The sequence below is a fragment of the Scardinius erythrophthalmus genome (assembly GCF_964197995.2).
Source record: "Scardinius erythrophthalmus genome assembly, chromosome: 9".
NCBI lineage: Eukaryota > Metazoa > Chordata > Actinopteri > Cypriniformes > Leuciscidae > Scardinius > Scardinius erythrophthalmus.
The window spans coordinates 16,002,927-16,027,347 of NC_138229.1; the positions used below are offsets into that span (position 1 = coordinate 16,002,927).

The 24,421-nt window shown below is 36.9% G+C and overlaps 1 protein-coding gene across 1 annotated transcript in view; it reads right to left on the bottom strand.

The window, feature by feature from the left end:
• astn1 (astrotactin 1) overlaps positions 1-24,421 on the bottom strand; it is a gene marked incomplete at both ends in the record, with an annotated part of 225,612 nt that overhangs the window by 131,286 nt on the left and 69,905 nt on the right. The window contains 5 exons of the mRNA XM_081373616.1: positions 3,620-3,694; positions 5,469-5,553; positions 13,865-14,032; positions 17,314-17,460; positions 19,666-19,815. Of these exons, the coding sequence (XP_081229742.1) occupies positions 3,620-3,694; positions 5,469-5,553; positions 13,865-14,032; positions 17,314-17,460; positions 19,666-19,815 (625 nt within the window). The remainder of the gene's footprint in view (positions 1-3,619; positions 3,695-5,468; positions 5,554-13,864; positions 14,033-17,313; positions 17,461-19,665; positions 19,816-24,421) is intronic.

Sequence of the window (24,421 nt, forward strand, 5' to 3'; positions counted from 1 at the left end):
GTGCCTGGATCTTCTGAAGTTAAAGTAAAACACAACTTGGGGGCGCTCAAACACAAAACGGTCTTGCCGAGCACAATACGTAACGGCGAAGAAGATATACGCAGAGTAGCGTCTAAACACCGGGAAGAAATAAGACGAGGAAGATGCAAGGCAAGATGAATGTAGAGCTGCTGGTCTCGTTGGTGTCGGAACATAAATAACTATATGACAAACGCGACAGCGACTACAAAAATCTTGATAAAAGAGAACTGTTATGAAGTGGTATTAAGCGCCATCTAATGTCAGGGAATGAATTTGCATGTTCACTCGGCTCATCGTCAGCGAAAATCGCTTGGGTGTGAACACAAAAAACGCGTTGAAAAACGCTGGCGAATAACCCGGTGTGTACGGCCCTTAAGGAAAAACATGCTTTTTTTTCGTGTATGTGTCTTTAAATGCAAATGACCTGCTGCTCCCCACCTCACTTTCCAGAAGAGGGTGGAGCCTTTACAGCTCATGCTTTGGATACTCTGTCAAAAACTAATTACTAACGTGATATTGCAGTTTCATCATCATGAATGTTTATTATCTGCATGCGTTTTGAAGCCATAACAGAAAGCAAAACAATCACATGTGTATATTAGATCTTTGTATTAAAGTGAAAGCAGTGTAATATACAGTGCCTTCTGCTATATATACTTTTAATATGAATCAAACAACAAAAGAAAAACAGAAAATCACTCACTGTTCTTGACTGAATAACTTACCTCTTACTTTATTACTTGAATGCTGCTGTTAAATGCTCTGGTAAGAAGATAAATATGGCGGACTGTATACAGCTCATTTAAGTCGGGGTCTATGCTAATAGGACAGAGTCTGTCAGTAGTCGTGGACGTCACATTGCATAGAAACAAAATCACCCCCTAAACCCTCAATCACTATTCCCTACATTAGTCCATTAATACAGTTCACTTGAAGGAGTGAATGAAAACGAGTTAGAGAATTCAGACAGCCGTTGAGTGTCTTAAAAGATTGAGCTTGGTCTGGTGATAGCCAGACTAAAGAGGACTGCCAATTGTGGGGGAAATGCAAAGACAAATACACATTTAATGTATTTAAATTCTGCACAACTGGAAAATGCAATTGCGCTTGAATTCTGACCACAATATGCTACAATACACAGCAAGCTTGTTTTGCAGTTGCACTCATCCGTCTGGATTTCTCCACATGAATCTATCTCATCACACCTGGGGTGGTGCGTGTGCCTCATCAACTGTAACCACAAACTCATTTCTGTCAATATATCATCCATCATCAGCTACTATTTACATTAAATCCAATTAAGCCTTGTTCATTTCATGTGCACAGCGTTTTCTCATGCCGTTAATGGAAAAAAGATCTGTTAAAGTAAAAGTTTCTTGTTGAATTTGAGACTGAAAACGGACCTATATTTTAGTGCAATCCATACTCATAGCTGTTTCGTAATTCCATGACATCCCAAAAAGGTATGTCCGCACACCACAGATTTGCTGAAAACTCACCCAAGTGTTTTGTAATATACAGATTCAGGAAACAAAGGACAAAACGTGAAGCTTGACACATTTGGATATTGTCGCCTGCTACTGAGAAGCGGCTAAAATTGAGTTTTGCAGAAAAGTGACTTGTAAATGGATTATTGAACAAAATCGTGAGAACGGGATAAAACTCCCGCCTCGCAGGTGGAAGTTAAAAGGGAAAAACACATCTATCAAAAAACGTCAGGGTACCTTTTAAACTATCTCAGCACTCTGGCTCAATGACATACAAAGACACAACCTCAGAACAAGACGGAAAAGAAATAACCATAAAATGCAGTTCTGTTAAAAGCAGCAGTATCCGACATTATCATGTGGGTACTGAAGTTTGCATTGGATGTTTACTGACACCGTAAAGCATGATTTGAGTGTGAAAGGCTCTTTCTAACTTTGAATGGTTTGCAGATTGGAAAGTAAATCAGATTACAGACTGATTTGAAGTGTTTACAAAACTCCAGATTAAAAAATACTGAGGTTTAGTTGCACCATAACAACACATCTTTTCTCCATCTCTCACTCTTGTACTGCCACTTTCAAAGTAGAGCAAATATCAGTCACATCATTTCGGAGTCTGATATTGAAAGCTAGATATATAAATGAATAAGTGAAGCATTCGAAATTGATTATGGCCTTTCCTATTCATTCATGGCACAAATCAATGATGTATGAGGAAAGGCTTTGTGAAATTGAAAATAAATCTTTCATTCAAGTCGTCTCACACATTCACGTCTGTGCAGGTTTGTTTGGAAATAAAACATTTAATTGTCCCAATGAAATTTATTTGTTTGGATCCCCAAAGCAAAGGGATATGAGATTTGACACTTTTGGGGGTATAACACAGATTCCAATTACAAGATGCCCTCCCGGTGTTGTTTTCAAATGTGAAAGAACACCGATTCATACAATTTATAAATAAATTGCTTGCAATTTGTGCAAACGAATTAGGGTTGAACAATCAAAGGACTTTGCAATGTCAAGGATGAAATCTATGAATAATTCAGCAAATGAAGGAGATTATGCATGGCAACTGAAGGTAACCATATGTCGCTACAATTGGATTAGCACTGTTAAATATTCCAAAACATACACCTCACAGACTGAAACATCTCAAGTGCATAAAGCAATGAACTTATTAGTCCTGAGTCTCCAGTAGCCAGAAGTAAACATTGTCAAAATCCATGCCTTTTTATATGGATAACATTTGTATTTGTAGGCAAATGCATTTGGTGGCACCGTATTAAAAGTAATTACGTCAATTTTCCATTTTCAAGTTTTTATTTGAACTGTGAAAGGAGCTCTTTGAAGCTGAATAAAGAAATGTCAGCTTAGCCAAAATGACAAAATAAGTATAGTGAATTTCACAAGTTACTCCGTCTCAACAGAAACCTATTACATACTTGTCAGCACCTTTTTTTTTCAAAGCTCATTTTCAGCAGACATATATAATGGAATGTACAGTACACATTTTGCTACATAAGGTAGCACCAAAAAGTATTTGGACATTTAAGATAAACTTAAGGATGTATGAATTGAACTGCATTACAACTGGCACCTGCAAATAATACTAGACCTTTTCTCAGAACTAACTTCATTTTTCTGAACTTTATTCTTTTTATTATTATTCAATTACTTTTAACCAACTGGTTATGTTTTATGTACACTCTTATGTACACAAGTTCTATATAGGGCCTAAAAGGTTTCTGTCAGGTGCTTCACATATATAGCCTTTTAGGGGTTCACATTATGGGATAGTTTTATGGATTTAGTTTTAATTAATTACGTTTGTTTTAATTTATTCACACATCCTGGCTTTATAAAAATTTTATGACTTAAGCAATTTGTAAACATACTTTATCACTTGAAAAAAAAAGGTGAAATAACCCGTTAAACAGTATGCAAAATATGTAAGACATTTCTCCTTATTTATGATTTTTTTGCCGTAAAGGCAACCTTTTAGCCGTAAAACCATAGAGACATCTTCCAAATATTTATTTAGATTTTTATTCATTTCGAACTGGGTCACAAACTTTATAGTACAAATAAAAAATTAACAAATTTTTTCTCACCTAAAAATGCGATCAGATGGCTGCTCTCCCATCACCAAGTCAAAGCCACGTTGGAAAATTGTGTATGGCCATGGGCTGCAAAACAGAAAGGGCAAAAACAAAATGAATAATTAATGCTTAAAATAAAAATAATAATAAAAAAACAACAACTATATGCCACACCATAGACTCTTCATTCATTGTTAAACAGTGCCATTCTTCACTAATCCGAATGACCTTTAAAACTGCAAGACTTTGTGATGAAAATATTCCTTTATGAACTCACATCAAACCAATTATGTTCCTGATATGAACATCACAGAATTGCTTCCAGCAGATACAATGCAAAAACTGCGACCAACAGCAGCCACTCAGTCAGTCCCGTATATACGTGAGCGTGACTTCGAGCGTGTATTTATCCAGTTCTCTATGTGAACTGATGGAGATTAATGCAGAGAGGCAGCTGTGGGGACATGGGCTGTCGCTGCAGTATAAGAGAAGAGACAAGGAGCTGATGCCTCTCTAAGTAAGCTGTTACTCACAGCAAAAGAGCACTCACAGCCTGGTTAGACCACTTCACACCACAGATCACTACTGCTGTTTAAACATCAACATTTTGCCCTGCAGCATTCATAATTCATAAGAGTTCCAAAAGCAGGAACGTTCGGAGAGCCCATTACCACAGGAAGGTGCAAAAATTAATTAAAAAAAATAAAAAATAAAATAATGCTGAACACTAAAGTCAGTTTCTTTATAACTTGTACATTTTTTTGTCTGTGTAAAGTAAAAAATGTGCAGAAAAACAGTTTCAGAAATATCTTGGCACTTTGAAACTTTTGAAAAGCATTTGGCATCGGACTTTCTTTTTCCTCCACTAAGTGTTAGAGTCAATTAAAAACTGTTCACACCTTCACAGCATCGCACAAAGGGAACAAGCACATCCAATGCTATTCCACTCCCCTAAGGCAATCTTACTGATTGTTCCAATTTGATTTCTAATTATCGGATCCATCTCGCCCCACTGTCATCACTCCCATCTTCCTCCCAATTAAAATGCCAAGGCTTTCCTCACCTCCAAGTCTTAATCAAACTGCTCCAGAGCGACAGCCTCAAACCCAGATGAGCATGTGAAACTCTCCTCAGGGAGGGTCTAATTAACTTTAAACATCTTAAATACAAGTCTTTCCGGGATTAGAAACTTGTGCTCCTAACATTTAAGTGCTTTCATTATTTCTGGACTGTTAAGAAGCAAAACACTCTCATATTTTATGCCATGCTCTCGCATTTGTGCATTATTCATCTATCTGTTGACTTGTGCTTGCTGACATTGTTACCTCAGATCAAAGATAGCATCAGTTCAGATGCAGTTAATCTTATATTCAGTCCTCTGCTAAAATATCTGAGGGCAACAACAGAAGTTTGGAAACTAAAAAGAAGTACAGCAGAATTTAAAAACAATTAGATTCACTTTGGTCATTTTAAAAGCAGTTCTTGGACGAGGCACGCAAGTGACGAATTACATCATTTCTTACACGTGTAACGCAATTTAAAACTGCACAATACATACATCTCATTGGTATACTGAAATGCAAATCACTGTCACACAAATCTAAAATGACCCAGAGCTTCACTGCACTAATCCCTTTTCCAATTCCAGAGGAAGAACATCATGCAAAAAAAAAAAAAAAAAAAAAGCTAATTAATTCAAGCCAATGTAATTTCCCTACAGTGCATAACACCTGGCTGGCTATCAGCACTGGAGACATTTTTACTACAGTTAAGAAGCACAACCAACTTCGAGGTGGCAGATACCTGATTGTAGTAGCGCTGTTGTATATCAGAGTCGACACAAGATGCTTATGGTACTCACCCCTGATTTGGGCCCCATTCGTTGCGAATACATAGATGCTTGTGAACAGGGTCCTTCATGTAGCCATCGAAACAGATACATTCTCCTGAAAGCAGACAATTAGTATATTTAAACCCTCATTATCAATAAGATAAAATAAAATAAAAGTATAATAAAATTATGCTGAGCCCTAATTGTTACAGTATGTGTCCTTGAGGGATGTCAGTTAGGATGGTACCAGCTTTCTGCCAAAATACTATTGTTAATACTGTACTGTAAAATAAAATCATCGTAAATTACAATGGGACTTCCTTAAAACACTGTAAAATAACTGGATGTGTTCATCTGAGCTGTTTTTAATGTGTTTTTAAATGTAAACATGCACTAGATTGCACTTTTTTTGTGTTAAGTGAAGAAATATATAAATTCTGATTAAAAGGTGCCTGGAGACGCTTTCTATTATGCTCTATCTAGCTTTTTAAATGCAAGAACACCTTTATTAACCTTTCCCATTTTCATTTTGTATGACAATGGTGTATTTTATTACATTAACGATTACTGTAGCAACCACAGTTTTTTTTTTTTTTTTGGGGGGGGGGGTCACTACAATGGTTACCATTGAACATTTTTGTGAGGGAGTTTTAATGAAGCACATCCATAGAAAGACATAACTGTTAACTAAATCTTCACATAAAGAGCATTGTATTTTGTCATTTCTTTCAACCATATCTAGTGCTTTAAATGTTCTAGAAATAACAGAAAATAATAAATAATAAATCATTTATCATATTAGTGTCCAGTACAGTACAGGTTGTGTGTGATAAACCTCTGAAATGAGTGAAGTTCCTTCTCTGGGTGTGTTTGTTTTTCTTTTTTTCCAATTTGTCTTCCAATTCAGTTTGATATTAAAGACATATGGAGCATAAGTTACCGTACACAAACTAACTAACTAAATAAGTCACATCAAGTTTACACACATTTGACAAATTTTGCAATGCATAAATATAATATTTACAACAATAACAAGTACTATATCATCTTCTCTTTAGATCATTAGTCAACAAATTGCTAGTAAATACTGCAAATAAATCGATTGTCAGACCCAGTAATGCAACTTTCATTTAACTGAGCTGAGTGGTTGCTAAAAAATGCTGACTCACAGATCATTTCGTGTTTCAAACCATTTCAAGGTCATTTAGATGGAGGAAGTCGTGTTTAATGATGGTAAACACAAGCAGTAAGTCATTTACTTTGTTTTAGTTCCTTTCCACCAGGTTAACCCATTCAGGCTAATGTGTGAAGCAGCTATGAACAGATTTTACCCCACTACGGAGTCACATGACTTTGCCTGTACTTTGGCATTACCCCCCTCGCATTCGCACCACGACCCGATCTGTAGTCTAATCGCCTCTCTGTGTGACTGTTATTAATTCATCCCCTTCAGGGTCAAGAGAAAATGACCTAATTGTCATGTTTACATCAATTGGTGATTCTCCAGACATGCAATGTTGTAAATGGGTGCTCTTAGTTTTGTGTGTGTTGAAGCATCTGCATGCACAGCAGATTCCATGTGTCAGCCCTCCTCAGTAGGGCTCATGGTTCAGACAGGTCTAATCACTCTGAGTTCAACTGATCAGTCTTGTCAGGGCAAACCGCAGGCATGTCGCTCATGATTTGGGTTCATGGGACTGATGAGACTGCACCCTGCGCAGGAACGCGCGCCCCGTGTGAGAAAAAACGTGTGAGGAGACTGATGCAAATACAGAGGGGGCACAGAGGAAGAATGGCATTTACAAACATGGAAACAAATGTGTTACGAGTGCGAAGACAATGTGTGGAAAAGGCTAAAGAAAACATTTGATATCTTCTGACTTTTTTTGCAAAGCAGTAGTCATCAATATGCTGACAATGCCAGTGATTATGTGCCCAGAGATTTGCTAATGGAATACAAGTGACCTTAAATTCTGCATTATGCAGACTAATATTGGATTTCCAACCCTGATGCTCTGACTAAGAAACAACTTTTTTTGAAGGGCAATTATATGTGGTATAAGATGCAAGTTGGAAAGAAAGCTAAACTATTTAAAAGCATTTCAAGGCAATCTTCAAAACTAAATCATACATTAATTGTGATATAGATCAATATAGTTTACTGCATTAGCAGTTTACGTCTCTCTTATTAAACATTTAAAGGCCATGTTGCAGGTTAACAACCACTGTCGATTAATGGGTACATAAATCACTCAAGATATGTATATCATTTTTAAAATGTCCCAAAAATGGCCTTAAAGACCAGTTTTTTACGTTTTTGGTATTAACGTTTTTTTTACGCAACTCGGTGATGACGTCACGTTGGGGAGAAGTGGAGGAAAGCTAGCCTCAGCCTAGTATTATGGTGCGTTCAAAGTCATCTCGTATAGATCGTATTTACGAGTTGAACGCAATTAAACGCCACCACAATGTCGTAAATACTTAATAATTAAATGCATGGTCCGAGGAGAATGAGTGGAGAGTTGGTGAAGTGTTCTGGTGAGTTGCTATCATTTAACAACGCAGCAATGAGCACTGGAGGTATAGTCTACGAGCAGCAGTGCACAATAACGACACTTTTTTTTCTTTTCATCTACAAATAGAATCAAATAGGCATCATGCTAGCTATATGGGTGTTTCTAAGCGTTTATCTCTTCCTCCGGTGAAAATGTTGTTGCAAACGTAGCCGCCGCGTGTCTGTCGCTGTGTTTAGCAGGTGCTTGTGTGCGTGGTGCCGTCCCATGGAAACTGCGTTGGAAAGCTTGTGCTGTAGGGAAGTGAGTGTGTTTTGGTCGCTGGTCGAGGAGCTCACCCCACACCAGATGTGACGTGCCTCACTCAGCATCAAGAGTTTTTACACCCAGCACAAACAGTAGTTCACTATTGTCAATCTACCTAACGTTATATATTTCTATATATTTATCTATCTAGCTGCTAGCTATCTATGCTATTGCTAACGTTATGCTATCTGGCTGTCTGCCTATCTCTCTATACTAGCCTATCTATATATTTATCTGTCTGTCTATCTATATCTATTTATTTATCTATAATCTGCGCTAACGTTATCTGAATACTCTCGTCTGCTACTCGTCTCTCTAGTCACTCTATCAATGCGGGCCGCGGGCTTTGGTAAATTCTCTCCCCAACGTGACGTAATGACATTGTGGGGGAAAGGAGAGTCGTTGCAAACCGCTCTACTTTTTCGTATTATATTCCGCTTTGTGATACCCAACGACATAAAATGCAATGGATAACAGTTTAAATGTTTATTACCAACAAGTAAATAGCACAAATTCGATGAAAAAAAAACCTGCAACACGGCCTTTAATATAAACTACTGTTCAAAAGTTTGGGGTCAGTATGATTTCAAATAAATGCTGTTCTTTTGAACTTTCTATTCATCAAATAATCCTAAGAAATTTTTAAGAGGCACAATATTGATAATGATAATACATGTTTCTTGAGCACCAACTCAGCCAATTAGAATGGTTTCTAAAGTATCATGTAACACTGAAGAACGGAGCAATGGCACATAATAAACTTTAAATTACTCTACTAAATGTATATTTGTCCGTTTGAAACAACCAAAAAAGAAAAGAAAAAAGCAAGAAAAAAGTACAGCTCAGCAAAAAAAGTAATTTCCCATTATGGGTCATAAACACTTAATTTGATATATTACTGATATATTATTGTATTATATATTATATAATACATATTATATATATATTACTGATATAATATATTACTGGCACAATTTGGCAGAGCCAAGAATAATGTCAAGCACTGCACTATGCTATTTGCATAGTTAACTGTTTTAGCTTTGCCAAAGTAATTTGTAAAACTGAAATTAACTGTGTACCATAGGGAATAATAGCATTTTTATCAATTCAAATGAGATGCAGGGAGCCTTTATGCCTCTGGGTGGTAAATGACAATTTTGCCAGGAAACATGTACCCAGTGGCTCTGTGATTGACTGATCATTATTGATATCCAGCAGGCACTCAGCCAGTGCTGTATGCATAAGAAATACATACCTTTTTAATTTATCTCTTCACAGAATATATGCAGAGGCAGTTTTTTTCTAGATATTTTTTCTGTTTTTTTTTTTTCTTTTCTTTTTTTTCAAATTGAATATTTGGGGTGACTATCTGTAGGGAATCTTTGCAAATGTAACTAATCAGGACCCCAGCAGGAAGTAAACAATACATTTCTCAAGCTTTTAAGCTTTTAAAATAAATTTATAATGTGTATGTGGAAGTATTTCCACGTTTGTTTATTTAGTCCTGCCATGTGACATATCTACATAAAACAAAAAAAAAAAACTTCAGCTTTGAAGCATAAAATAAGTTTTAATTAATTGTATTGACGAAGCATAAGGGAATCAAACTGTTAGAAACAATGTGTCAAAATTGCTTAATAATTTGAAAATGTACTGCAGAGTGCAACAAAAGTGTCCTGCAGTGTGACATGCTGTTTCCAGCTTAACTGTTTTCCGAATGTTTCTAGTTGTATTATAATTAATTATTGTGCGTGTCATTTTCAAAACCTCAAATGAATTAAGAGACTAGTGAAATTAAAAGTTGAAGCTACAAATGGTGAACCTAAAATAAATTGTCACCAGCATCTAAAACTACATTCACTAAAAAAACAAAAAAAACAATTTTAACCTAAAACTAGGCATATAATATATAACAGCATCTATATATTTTCAAAAATGAATATATAAAATAACTATATATTTTCAAAACTTAATATATACAATAACCATACATTTTCAAAATAAAATAATGGGCTTTTATATAATCATTATACTAAAAGCAAAAGATGTGATTGAGGTTTCCGGAAAATATATTGTTTGCATTAACTTGACAGCATATATTACAGTTTCTATTCACTATTAGAACAATGCATGTATAATCCTGAAGAGAAACAATTTCAATTCAATTTAAATGTAATTTTATAGCACTTGTTAACATAAAAAAAAAACAAAAAAAACCTTAATGTCCATGTTCAGCAACACTTATGCATTTCATCATGTTAAAAAGAAACCAAATCTAACAACTTGTGAAAAGGCAAACAAGGCGTAATGATTGCTCTATACAAAATACTGCTGATTTCTCCATTTATTTAGTTTATTTATATTTGTGTATGTGCATGTGTGTAAAAAATCACTACTATTGAATTCAGACAGAGTAGTCACTCTGACTGTGTAGAATTACCTATTAATGAAGTTTTTAAGTCCAGAGTAATTCCTTTCCGCGACCACAGAGAGAGTCTGTAGAGGATCTATCATTCAGTCAAATTAATGAAACGAAAGTGCAAGGATCAGGTAGCCTGAGACACAACATCACATGTTCTTGTTTAATAAATGTCCTCTGAAGCCTGCTGGGAATGAGGGAGGTGAACAGGGGCTCAGAAAGGCCTGTTATCAGTCCGATTCTCATCTCAGCTTTTACACATCCTCTGTGCCTCTGATTTACAGTCTTTTTTAAAGCGCACACAGCCCCAGTTATTGTCGCTCTCCATCCCCACTTTCATCAGTATCTCCCTCTCCTGTTTGATTGAGACAGTCTTACGGTTTACACACACTGAGCCTTTCATTAAGAATGCATCATACAAAAAAGCACAATGCAATTATTGAACCTTGGCAGTACCAAGGCCTCATCCTTTAGATTTCATTTGTGAGAAAACCAAGACAGGTTCCCAAAGGTCCAACTTTGATTCATTTATCTTTGGAAGATTCTCTTTTCAAAGCCCAATGGAGCTCCTCTTTTGAATTATGGATGCAAACGGGCGGAACTTGTCAACAAATGATAACAATGTTGGATGGATTCCAGCTGCAGATGATCGGAAAAATGCCTGTAAAGTGAATGTATTACCATTCATTTGGATGTACCTGGGTGCCTGTTAACAGTTTTGCCTGACAGGAAAAAATATAAAACTGAATTGATCAATCTAGGCTTACAAACTTGCAATCTTTGGTAGCAAAATGCAGATAAAGAGCGTCCAAATTTATTATGCAAACACAAAATCTTCTGCCCACTGCCTGAGATTATTCATCAACACTGTACTGTCAAGTTTTATAGTTATGTAGTGTGTACTGATTTTTATTTTTTTTCTTTAACAATAAAACAATTGAAATAAAGGAACTGGAATAAGATGCTAATCTAATGCCAAGAACCTCCAAATCTAAAGTCCTAAAGTATCCAAAAATATAAAAGCAGCTATTAAAAATAATAATAATAATTGTCTTTTTTTATGTCACCACTGTATTAAAACCAAAAGGCATGATTAAATGTCTGGAAAATTTTACTTTAACTTTAACTTTAATGTACACAAATTTGAGCGCATCTTGTTTTTGTACCTATTAGGATAATGTTGCTTGTATAAAGAGAAACATTTTTTTATTTTATTTTTTCAAATTTATTTGTATAGAACTGTTTACAAAAAATATTGTTCTATATAGCAAATAATACCTTATAAAACCCCAGTGGACAGGTAAAAGGATACACCAAAAATATAGACTATTCATGGATGATATTTTTGTTCTTACACTGTCTGTCTATGACTGTCAATAGAGTAAAATAATTACAATTAATCAAATTAATTAAATTCAAAATTTATAATACGCAATCTGTTAAAGTTGTTTTAAAAGTGTAAATAAATCTGTTTTAAATAACTCTGTTTTAAATACACTTGAAATTGAGAAAGTGAAAATAAGTGAAAGAAATTAAAATGGGTACCTGTTCTGTTTATTTGGCATATTATAAGTAAACTGAGATCTTAGATGGTCAAAGTGCTCACATTCAACAGCCCAATATTCCTGAATCTAATCAAGTATTGTCTAGAATAGTAATGCTTCTCTGGCTCAAAATATCCTAAAGGCATTCAATTTGATCTGTGCTTTGCCTAATTTATGGCCCAGCCATGAATTTAAAAAAGAAAAAGAAAAAAGAAAAAGAAATAATAATTCAAATCCAGGTCACTGAAGCTGTATAAGCCCAAGTCTTACATTACAAAGATTCATTGTCAAGCATTACTGTCCTCACAGCTCTCACTCAATTAAGCTTTCATTACTTAATACTGTTCACTCAAGAGAGACACCTTCAGAGAAATCTGCAAATGAAACGACAGATGAATCAGAGCTAAGCCTCTCTCCTGTCCCTCCTGCTCTTTAAAGGAAGCTGCGTTACAACTGCAGTTCATTGAGCACATTGATTTTACACAGCGGAGGGGATGGGCACTCGTTCACTAGGGCGGAGTGGTGGAGTGAGACATTATTTTATGATTAATTAGTTGAAAATGCAGACTAATCAAGGCAAGGCAAAAAAAAAAAATGCTTTTCACTTTTTCTGATTTTTTGTTTTTAGAGTTCCCAAAGTGCAGTTTGAAGGGACAGTTCAGCTAAAAAAAAATAAAAATTTCATATCGTTTTAAACCTGTATGACTTTCTTCTGTGAAAGACACAATAAGATATTTTAACATATATATATATATATATATATACATACATTTAAGATTTATTTTGGGCATTTTTCCCTTTATTCAGATATAAGAGTTGGAGAGAGGACAGTAAGTGAAGTGGAGGAAAATTGAGAAAGAACCACGTGCCGGGATTCAAACTTGGGTCATCCCATAGCACAATTGCGCTGTAGGTCTGAGAACTATCTATCTTCTAATGATTCTAGTCGATTCCCACATTTAACACATTTTGTTAACATGATGTTGTCAGAACAAAGAAGCCGGGAGTCAACTGTGAGACCAGAGCAGCACACGGACAGTTTACAAAGCGCATAGGCTTGCAACAGGAAAATAGCCTTAAATAATGTACAGTTACTGGCACGCGTCAAGCTTTTCTTGTGATCTTACCGCCTCTTATGTGTACAGGTACTTTTTACACACGAGAAGCGCATTTAACGTGGATGCACAAGCGGTTGCTGTTGAAGCCAACAGTACCTGCTTGCTAAAGCGAATCAACATATCCTCTATCTGAGGCTAAATCACTAAATATTAAGAATGCAACAGCGTGTATTATATTTTTTCTAACTCCAAATGTTTAAAAGTTTAAAATCAAATCTATGCATTTATCGTATTGAGAATCGTGACCCCAAGAATCGTAGGATTCCAAAAGAGTCCCACCCCTAGTATCTAATACAACACTGGACTCATCGACTTTCATTGTATGAACAAAATATATATATATATATATATATTTTTTTTTTAACAGAGACATTTAGCAAAAAAAAAATCTTCTTTTGTGGTCCACAAAAAAAGTTTAGAACAACATGAAGGTGAACTATCCCCCTCGGAATGTGTCTCCCTGTTGGTGACAGAGTTTCTAGATGAGCTGTGTGAAGTAAGGAATCGTGTCAGGGCAGTGTTGTACCTGAATCTGGGTCACATTGGTGCTCACAGGGATCCAAGAGACGGCGGCCACACAGATCATTGACCCAGAGGCCACTTGCATTCTGCTGGTAGTACAACAGCACCTGGGCTGGGTTCAGCCAATCAGAAGCATCCAGATGGCTGCCCTGAAGCAGAACAAATCTGGAGCCTGGAAGAGAAGAGTCAGACAGGATATCAGTCAAGAGTTACATCGAGTAAATTAGTGAACTCTATTAGTGAGCTTTGAAATGATGTACCAAAGTAAGATAAATGAGTTAGGAATCTGTCACTTAACCCTAACCTAACAGTCTACTATAGTCTACTAATACTCTAATGAGAGTTAGTCGACATGTAGTTGCGAAGTTACTTGTAGTTAGTAGAATGTCTAAAGTGGACCATCAAAATAAAGTTTAACCAGACTGTCATCTTTACTTCATCCTCATGTCATTCCAAACCTTAATGACTTTCTTTCTTCCTTGGAATACAAAAGAAGATATTTTGAAGAATGTTGGTAAGTAAACAGTTTTGCTTCACACTCACCCAAATTACATGGTCAAAAAATACAAGGGAAGTCAATGGGAACTAAAACTGTTTGGTTATCAGTTTCCTTTAAAATATCTTATTTTACGCTGAGCAGAAGAAATGAATGCATACAGTTTTGAAAACAACATGGATGTGAGTAAATGATAACAAAATGTACGTTTCTGAATGGACTATTCATTTAACCGCAAAGTTTCATTCAGATTACTTTACTGATTCGCTCAGGGACTCTTCCTGCCCAATGAGTCATTTACTCAACTACTCAACTGACTATTATCCGCTATAAGATTTGTGCGTCACATCAACAGTACTACGAGACTCAAGAAGAAGTGTATAAACAGCAGCATGTACATTTTCCCTCCACAAACTGTTCGGCATTAAACTATGTTTTGGACTTTTTGCAAAGCTTTTAAAGCAAAGCAAAATCCTTAAAGCTGAAATTCTATGCATTGTATGCATTGCTATGTTTCATGGATCATGCACAGCTGTGGATAAGATACAACAACAAAGATAAAACATTTGAACTGGAAGCATTATGTATTCTGCATCATCCCTCTGAATATTTGCCACATAGAAGTTTTATCAGATATGCTTTGACATAAAGTTTTACCCTGTAATGCTGTTAGACAGTTATAGACATTTCTTAAATCTGATTTTTCAAATTCAAAAGGCGAACTGTGAATCCTTCACGTCTCCTCTTTTCGGATTTCTTCCACTTAGACATCTATTTGAATGTTAATCTACCCTAAAGCACCAGACCCCATAGAAAAGAGCTATGCATGAAAGACGAAATGACAGATGAGCAAAGCCAGTCACAATCCATCATATCGCCCAAACTCTAGAAATGACGGCTGAAATGCCAAGGAGCTGAAAAAAAGAGCGAGAGGAAAGGGAGTAAGAGAGAGAGAGAGAAAGAGAGACTGGCCTGTGGTCTTGGACTGCAGGTGCAACATTGAAATTCAATAACAAGCTCATCCAACACAAACGTAACTTAGGTCCAAAGCGCAAACAGAAAACCCTAGGGGAAAGTGGCTAGTTGTTGTTTACAGTTGTGTGTGTCTCAGAGTGCAGTTCTGGGGAGTAACTAACTGCAAGTAGCGCTACTAACTTAACTACATTTTTCATAACAGGACAATAGCTCAGCTGTTTTCAAAATAATGTTGCTTTTTTTCCAGTCACAAGCAATTTTTTTCCAACAAGTAGCAATTCAGCGTGACAAAATGCTACATCTCAGTTTTCTGTCTCTCTCTCTCACACACACACGCACACGCGCACACGCACGCACGCACGCACACACACACACACACACACACACACACACACACACACACACACACACACACACACACACACACACACACACACACACACACACACACACACACACACACAGCCAAGCTGGCTAAGGAAACAATCAATCAATAGTCCTTCCTCTTACACAAACTCTCATTTCAATCAGTTTGCTTGAATTCAGTGATTCATGTACTGATTCATTCAGATGATTTCTGTGCAGTCCGCATTTTAACCAAACCGTCCAGGTTTTAGTCAACATGTCTTCATGTTCTATTAGGTTGTTTCTAGTTTTATTTGATGTATTTAATTTACTCTTTAAATAGATTCAGTGTCGTTGAGTAGTTAGCTGGGGGTTTTTTTATAGCAACTTGTAGTGTACTATCTTCTTTCTGAAGTTCGCTACTTGATTTTTAATAATGATGTAGCTTGGAGGTTAATTGTAAAGATGGTGGAGACATCTATGGAAAACATCTATAGACAGAAAAACCTTACAAATGTGAGTTAAAGGAGTCCTATTATGCTTTTTCACTTTTTCATTTTTAGTTAGTGTGTAATGTTGCTGTTTGAGCATGAAAAAGATCTGCAAGGTTACAAAGCTCAAAGTTCACTCCAAAGGGAGATGTTGTGTTTAACAGAATCCACTTTCCAATAACTGCAACGAATGACTCATTTGGATTACAATGTGTTTCCAGATCCTATGAAGTCACAATGTTACTCATTTAAATAATCTGGCCTGTGGAGCTGCATTAGAGAAGACAGTGAGGCAACTGAAATAGACTGCACCATTGACCAACAAACACCTGGTCTAAAGTCAATTGACTGAGACCCGCCCCCTTTAGTTACTGTTGCTATGTTCGACAAGCCATGCCGCTCTCACGCCACACCATGTTCTCACGCAGTGAAAAATACATAGCGGAGCAGAGAGGACACTGACAACGCGCTGACAGGCAGGACAGACCAGGTTAATTTTGATATGAAACAAAGTCTCAACTTTCAAATTTGGTAATTTTTTCAAGAAATTTAAACTATAAATACCGTTTTGTGGCTCTTTAACGTGTCATGACAGATCACTGTAGAGCCTCAGTTAAAGCTGCTCGTGAACCGATCATCTCTTCCTTCTAGTTAATTTATAGCATCAAATATTACATGAAAGAACATAAAAAGGGATGTTGTTTAACCGTGGAAAGATATGGTTCCAAATATGGTGGAATCTGGCTTGTGCCGTAGATGGCCTGCGCGCGCGCTTTAACCTCCAAATGAGAGAATGTGTGTCTGAAAACCTACTGTGTTACAATTAAAAATAAACGTTAGTGTTTCATTTGAGACCATACTACTCTTTAACAATTCATTCACTAGATGCCCGAGTACATAGTGTAAGTACAAGTGCACGGTGTACATCATTTGAAACACAACTAGAGACCATGCATTCGTGTATGATTGTGCTTTGATGCTTTCAGCACACATCTGTTAGGCTTTTCACAAGAGACAGGTGAAAGTCAGTATGACATTTGCTTTAATACAGTAGAAGTCGTGGGGGGGGGGTAGATGGGGGGGGGGGGGCTGAGGACCCCTGCTGCTCAGGGGCCGGACGGGAAGCGGAGCAAGTGATGAGATTACCGTCTGCAATGAGGTGCTCTGGTACGTGGAGTATGACTCTGACGTTGAGGCTACAGGAGAGGTGAGATGCACAGACCAGGCCGATCACACAGCTCACCACGCTGATCAAAGTCAGGGTGGTCTTGTTGATAGGGCTCCGTGGGGAACCTGAGGAGAAGAAAGAGAGAGAGAATGCAATAAAAGAGCGATGCTACAAGACTGGAAAGTTCACATTTTTATGTGCACCTCGGGAAGGCACAAGGGAGGCAGTTAAAAAACAGCCCACATCAGGGTTGGTGGTCCATGAAAGGAGCACTGGATCAAACCAGCCAGCCAAACTCTGCAAGCGGCGGCAGATCTGGCACGAATAAAGCGGTGGAGAGATAACAGTTTTCCTTTTGAAGCCTGCTGATTTTATGCTAAATACTGCAAATGGCAAAATATGAAAAAAAAAAAAACACCTAAAAAAAACAAGTTATTTTTGACCACTTTTTTTGTAATACAGCCAAACTGGTTTGGTGTAGTGCTGCCCTGTACATCTGCTACACGTAAAATCAAGGCACAAGACACTGATGGTATTATAACAACGCACAATATGACATAACACACCAAATCACAAATGTATGAGGACACAATACTGATGATCAGATATCGAAGACATTCATGTTGCTAATTGTATTGCTCATTAACACAATGTTTAAAAATCTCAGGATAAACATGAACAATAGCATGCAGCAGGTTGAAAACAGCAATGAAATACATATGAAATGAAATTAGATGATGATGATAAAGATCAAAATACAACTGACAGACATATTTACAATGATTATATGCAGTGTGTTTAAAACAGAGGAGTTACAAAGCAGTTACGAATCAATGTAACTGCTAAGCATTGCATTAATGATGCAGCATACCATATACAAAAGAAGGAATCCCTGTTTTGCCATATTAAAGCATAGATACTTAAGATATCATCATTTTAAGCGTGGATGTTATCTCAGAGATCCCGCATTTAAAAAAAAAAAAAAAAAAAAACGATTGACTCTGAAGAAATAAAGACACATGAGCAAAAGAAAACAAAAAGCATTGATTCAAACATTTGCACACATCTGCCAGCAATTTGTATAAACGGTTTCAAAACACTGAATTATGTGGGCAAATTTTGAAATCTAAAAACTGTTTCCTTATGTTATTGAGTATTCATCAGTTGATTTACGCTATGGAAATTGGTGCTTTCACATTTTGTCAGTTTGACATATAGCAGATGAAACACTGTGCTTGGTCCTTTGCTGAGCTAATCACATCCTTTAAGGACTAATTACAGGCAAAACTATTTAAAAATAATTCCTTTCAGATAAGAATATAATCTGGCTTTTTTTGTCCCCTGGCTTTTCCCTCCTCTCTGTAAGTATTATAAGCTTTAAAAATTTTACTGTGAAGAAGTCAGATAAATGGCAGCATATATATATACACCTTCACTTCACTCAAATTCGACAGCTTATATTAACACCAACATTTTTTTAATGTTAACATACACAAAAATGTCTATCAAAATCAACACGCTGCTCTTATCAACAATTCACGCATTGATCTAGGAGAGTAAAAAAATGTGACACAAGCCATGTCTATTATTAACTTAAGTCCAATTAAAGGTGTTGTTGCTGCCACATCAGACTAGTGTTTTTGACAAGTACAGGGTTTAAGCATTTGGTAATTAGAGGGAGAAAGTATTAAAGCCAAAGTGATCGTCTGTTAGTTGCCTTTCAAGTGGCAGCTCCTCAGGAGTTTAGAGAGTTTTGCATTCAGGTCTCTCCAGAACACAATGCAGCGCTCCTTGGGGGACAATACAGAGTTTTAGACAGACTCTAGCCATTAGCGTCTGACAGTACTGTCCAACTGTTTTGTCACACGCTCTCTTAGCACTTAACATGCACGCATTTACCGTGCTTAATGTTGAATGGTGGTCTACAGATGGAGCTGCTAAGCTTAAGATGCTTAGATACATGTAAGCTTGCATTTAGTCGTCATTCATTTTCAGAGGAGGTCCATGGAGTCCACAAAGAGGCTCAGAAGAAACTTAAAAATTGCTCAGGGACCCTCAGTCCAATTTGGAAGACCGTTAAAAAAATACAAAAAAGTGAAGCATTTATGCTTTCCAGTAAATTGTTTTAACACCGCATTCAACTGCAATGGCAAATCAATGGCAAATCTCACATGAAACGACATGCCACGGTCAATGAGGAAGTTTTAAGGCAAGCCGCTTCACAACTAATGATTTGCTCGGGTTCCGAACAAAGTGTGACACGAACACCAAATGGCCACAGTCAGGCGGTGCAGGTTTAAATCATGCGATGGTGTGGAAATCCTCCTTACCCCCGGAGCCCCACGCGGAGTTGACGTTACCGTTTCTCATACCTCGACTGCGACGGCGGCTGCGGTTTGGGTCGGTGTAGAAGGTCAACTGCGGCTCACTGTCTGCCTCCGTTCCAGAGTCCCCGTCCGGGTTCAGGAAAACTGAACCCGCTGTAGAATTCACACAAAAACCATCCATCATCTCATTCATCAAACCATATTTTAAAAAAAAAAAAAAAGTATGTAGGCCCACTGTCAAAGTGTCCAGACAAACCTTTCAGCTTTTTTTTTTTTTGTGTGTAAAATGACCATAAACAAATTAGACTCAAATTATGCTGGTCCCAGAAACAAACAACGTCAACATTAATTGTTGACTGACAATCCAATTAAATATTCAGATTATTTCAAAGTCAGTTTAGAAAGAAAATAATGATTTCACCAACATACAACAACATTTCCAAGCACAATATCATTCTGAGGGTTTGAGATTAAACAAATGTGACAGCATGACAATAGGATGATTTTTGTCTAATTGACAATACTTTTGTTTACTTATCTAGAATTATTGATTAATACAGAAAGTAATTATACAAAGCCACCCCCCCAAACAACAGATTCATTAGAAATATCAAACTCGAACACCATTAGATTTTTTTTTATGAGGGAAAATCATACAAATAATGCAGAAAAAACTGTGCAAAAGTTTTTGCTATTTAAGTCACATGTTAGATGTCAAAGTGTGAATGAAATGATGTAATAAATGACAATGATAAGCACAAATCTAAATACAATAGTGTGAAATATTTACATCATATGAATGTTTTGACATCAAGCAATTGCATTGTAAAAAGGTCTGTAAGCATTCAAATAAATTAAAAACACATTAGAAACTGCATAATTGCAAACATACATCACATACACACAGCGCACACCAATGTGACATACAGAGAATAAGCCGGAACCCATACAGAAGTCATCGTTCTGTGAGATGCGCTTCTCCTCTCGGAAGAGTATTGAGTAAATATAAGTAATGAACAGGAGGTAAGGAGTGTGACTGAGATAAGAGATGCACGCCTCCTTGGGCTCTTTTTTTTGCTGTGCACAAAAGGCACAATTTACCCGTCAGAGCTAGACAAACGCTTTCATTATGCAGCGCATGAGGAAGAGATGCATGAGCGCACTGACCCGTGGATTAGACTGCCTCGCAATGATGAGAAATAATGTTTGAGTAACTCTGTATCCACACAACAGTGTGGCTATCCGTTAAAAACATCTCTGCTGGCGCAGAGGAGGATCAAATAATTATAATTTATAGATGAGCCATCTGTACGAAATGAACTGAACATGCTTATTTTTGAAATATATTTTCATACCGCCATAAAACAACACATGAAACATTTAAAGCTGTCATGCAAACAACATTCAGGCGGGTCACAAGAACAGCAGCAGTTTTTTGGCCCTACAGTGAAATCAGGAGTATAGAAAGAGTTCTGAAAAGCAAGCATTTTATTTTAGCACATCACCGCAAATGAAACACACTGTAAAGAAGGATTAAAAAGTACAAAAACAATGTGAAAATACCAGATGTCCTCAATATGTCTTCTAAAAGCATGCACACTGTCAAAACGATTTTACAGTAAACATTTTAGAAAGAATTCACTGAGAATCACTAATTACTGTGTATTTGCAAGCGCTGTCTGCTCTGATTTAGCACCCTATTTAGTAAACACTCATTTAATCAAATTTTGATGGATAACAGCTGCCATGATCAATAAAAACAGAAAGCACAATAAAACCATTAATCTTAAATAAAATGATGCTTATTGCTAATCGCTTGCAGGTAAATAGAATAACTTGTGAATAGGTGACTTGTGAATAAATCACAATCCATAATGAGCCTATAGAAAGAAGGCACGTTTGCACTATTTTTACATTTCAATACCTGGTTAAACTGAATGCCAGATTAACACACTGCAGGCTTTGTGCTTAAATACCATGCAACAGTTAGTTAATTCGAGTACAACAGTAAAAATGGCCCAGATTGATTATATAAAGAATCTAACAAAAACCTGACAAATAAGACTTCAAACAGTAACACCATTTCGAAATGACACATGCTGGCAAGCCAATGCCTCTTTTTGTATTCGTAACAAATGAGAACAAAAGAAGCACCTTCAAAGGAATTAGCCGTAAACCGCACAGAGCAGGTGAGGACTGTGCGCTAGGCTCCACAATTAGGCAGGGGCCAAAAGTGCAAAGCTCCATGGAGGGGAATAAAAGATGAGCTTGTTTAAATATTCAACACGGAGCGCCAACAGCTTCTTGGCATGCAGTGCAGGTGCTCACACCTCCTACAACAAAAAAAGTTATTTTGTACCGCCATTCAATTTCAGGGTGCTAGAACTCAATCGTTTGCAAGGTCTTGGAATCACAGTGTCACCAGAATGGTCTCACAATGAGGAAAGGTGAAGTACAAACACCTACGCCGATAAGGTTGACCTAGAGATAGCTGAAAAACGTCAAATGCCGAGAGCAACAGTTCTAACTTGTGTAATGAAAAATGAGGGGTATAAATAGATGAGGTGAGAGAGGCAGGTGTGACTGAGAAAAAAAGAGAGAAGAACTTGAGAGGATCTGTGCACTCATGCACATTCTCCTCCGGCGACGTGAACGGAGTCTAAACATAGCCTTTAGCAGCTTTCGTGTTCGTGGATTGCTCGCTCGCTCGCTCGCTCTGAACAGTCATACAGAAGAATAAAGAGGAAACTTTGTCTGTAATCATGCAATAATAATAATAAAAAGTAAATAAATATTTAAAAAAAATAAATCCGTATGAATATGAAAAGCTATGGAAATGTGGATCTCCGTTCAGAAGTTCAGAAAGAGCTGTAAGAGCCACCTCCATTTATAAAGATTCCTTCATAATAATGTGTACACCTATGTCACTACTAGTTAAAGAGGACCTATTATGTTTTTTTGTTTTTTACAAATTCAACTTTCTTTAGTGTGTTATGTTGCTCTTTGAGCATGAAAAAGGTATCATAGTTACAAAGCACAAGTTTTTCTCTAAATCAGTAAGCACTGTTTCTGAACTCTCTGACCCCCCTTGATTGTAGTCTTGAGTTTTCTTCTGGTAAATCATAATAGTCCTCAGGGGTGGGCGAAATTACCAAAATCGTATATCATGATACGAGTTATTTCACAATAACAATGTCACAATATACTTATTTTTTTATTTAAATACGGTTTTTATGATAATTCATAATTCTTGTCACCATTTTCAATATCACAAAAACTAATACTAGCCTAAGTTAAAAAAAAAACTCACAAGCTTACTGAAGACAAGTAAACAATGCAAAAAAAAGAACAAAGAAACATTGACACAAATGAAATAGACCTACCAGAAAAACTTCAAGCTCTATAAATAAGAAATACTACATAAATTGTATAAAGTAATCAAAAGTAATGTATAAAAAACACTGCATATTCTTCACTGTTTAAATTAAATACACATTTATTCTTATTTAAGTTGCAACATCGGTTCAGTCAAGAGCAGTGAGAGGGGGGCGAAGTTGGTAGTAGTGTGTTGACACTTGTGGTGATGGGACAGGGCGTGACATTTCATAAACACACTCAAATGGGTTGACCAATCAGAGTATGGAGAGAGAATTGTCTTTTTTACATGCAAGAAAATAAATGATCTGAGAGAGAAAAAAAAGTTTGAGAGAAAAAGTTATTACACTGATAGCAAAAAAGCATTTTATGAGAGAAAAAAAAAATATTTGAGAGAAAAAGTTTTCATACCAATAGCAAAAAATAATAATATTTGAGACTAAAAAAAGTTTTGAGAGAAAGTATTTTCTCAGAACAAAAAAAATATAAATTTGAATTTTTTTTTAATTATTTCTGAGAAAAAAAATCTCTCTCAAAATACTTTGAAAAAAACTCTCATATATATATTTTTTGCTATCAGTGTGAAAACATTTTCTTAAAAAAAAAGGGGGTTTTCTCAAAACGCTTTTCTTTGCTCTCGATGCAATTTCTTGCTCTCGTGTCAGGATTCTGCTTTGACTGTGAGAATTGTGTCATGGGCGGGGCCACGTTCCTATTGGCCAGTCGGGTGAGCATCGTCTTGTCTTGGGAGTCGAACTGAATCATTATACCATTGTTCGGTTCACCGGCATAGATGCCGCCTCTGCCTTAGTAGTTGAGCACGGACACTCCAATGTTTGGGTAAGATGATTCACGGTGATCATACGCCTGGTTCAGATTACAAGAATTTTGTGTCTGTTACGATAGTCACGGTGTCAGATTACACGATTTTGACTCCTAAAAATCTTGTCATGTCGTGGATGGACAAGAAATATGTCAGACTACACGTTGCTTTCCGACCAGTCACCGCGAGCCGTCTCACGCACACACACGCACTCACTCAAATACACACAGACACTCACTGTGCTCGCTCGCTCACTCAATCGCGCGCGCGCGCGCACACACACACACACACACACACACGCACACACACACACTGTAGCTCGCTCACTCACTCGCGCACACACAATCGCTCACTCGCACACACACAATTGCTCTCGCACGCACACACACACACACACACACACACACACACACACAATCCGTTGCACTCACTCTGACTCACATAGTCACTCTTGGCGGAACCCGTCGCCCGGAACCGAGCAAGGACCGTTATGCCGGGGTTTCGCCTGGAAAGCTCTATAGAAATCTGGCACTTTGTTGAACGAAGTTAAACTGAGAGAGC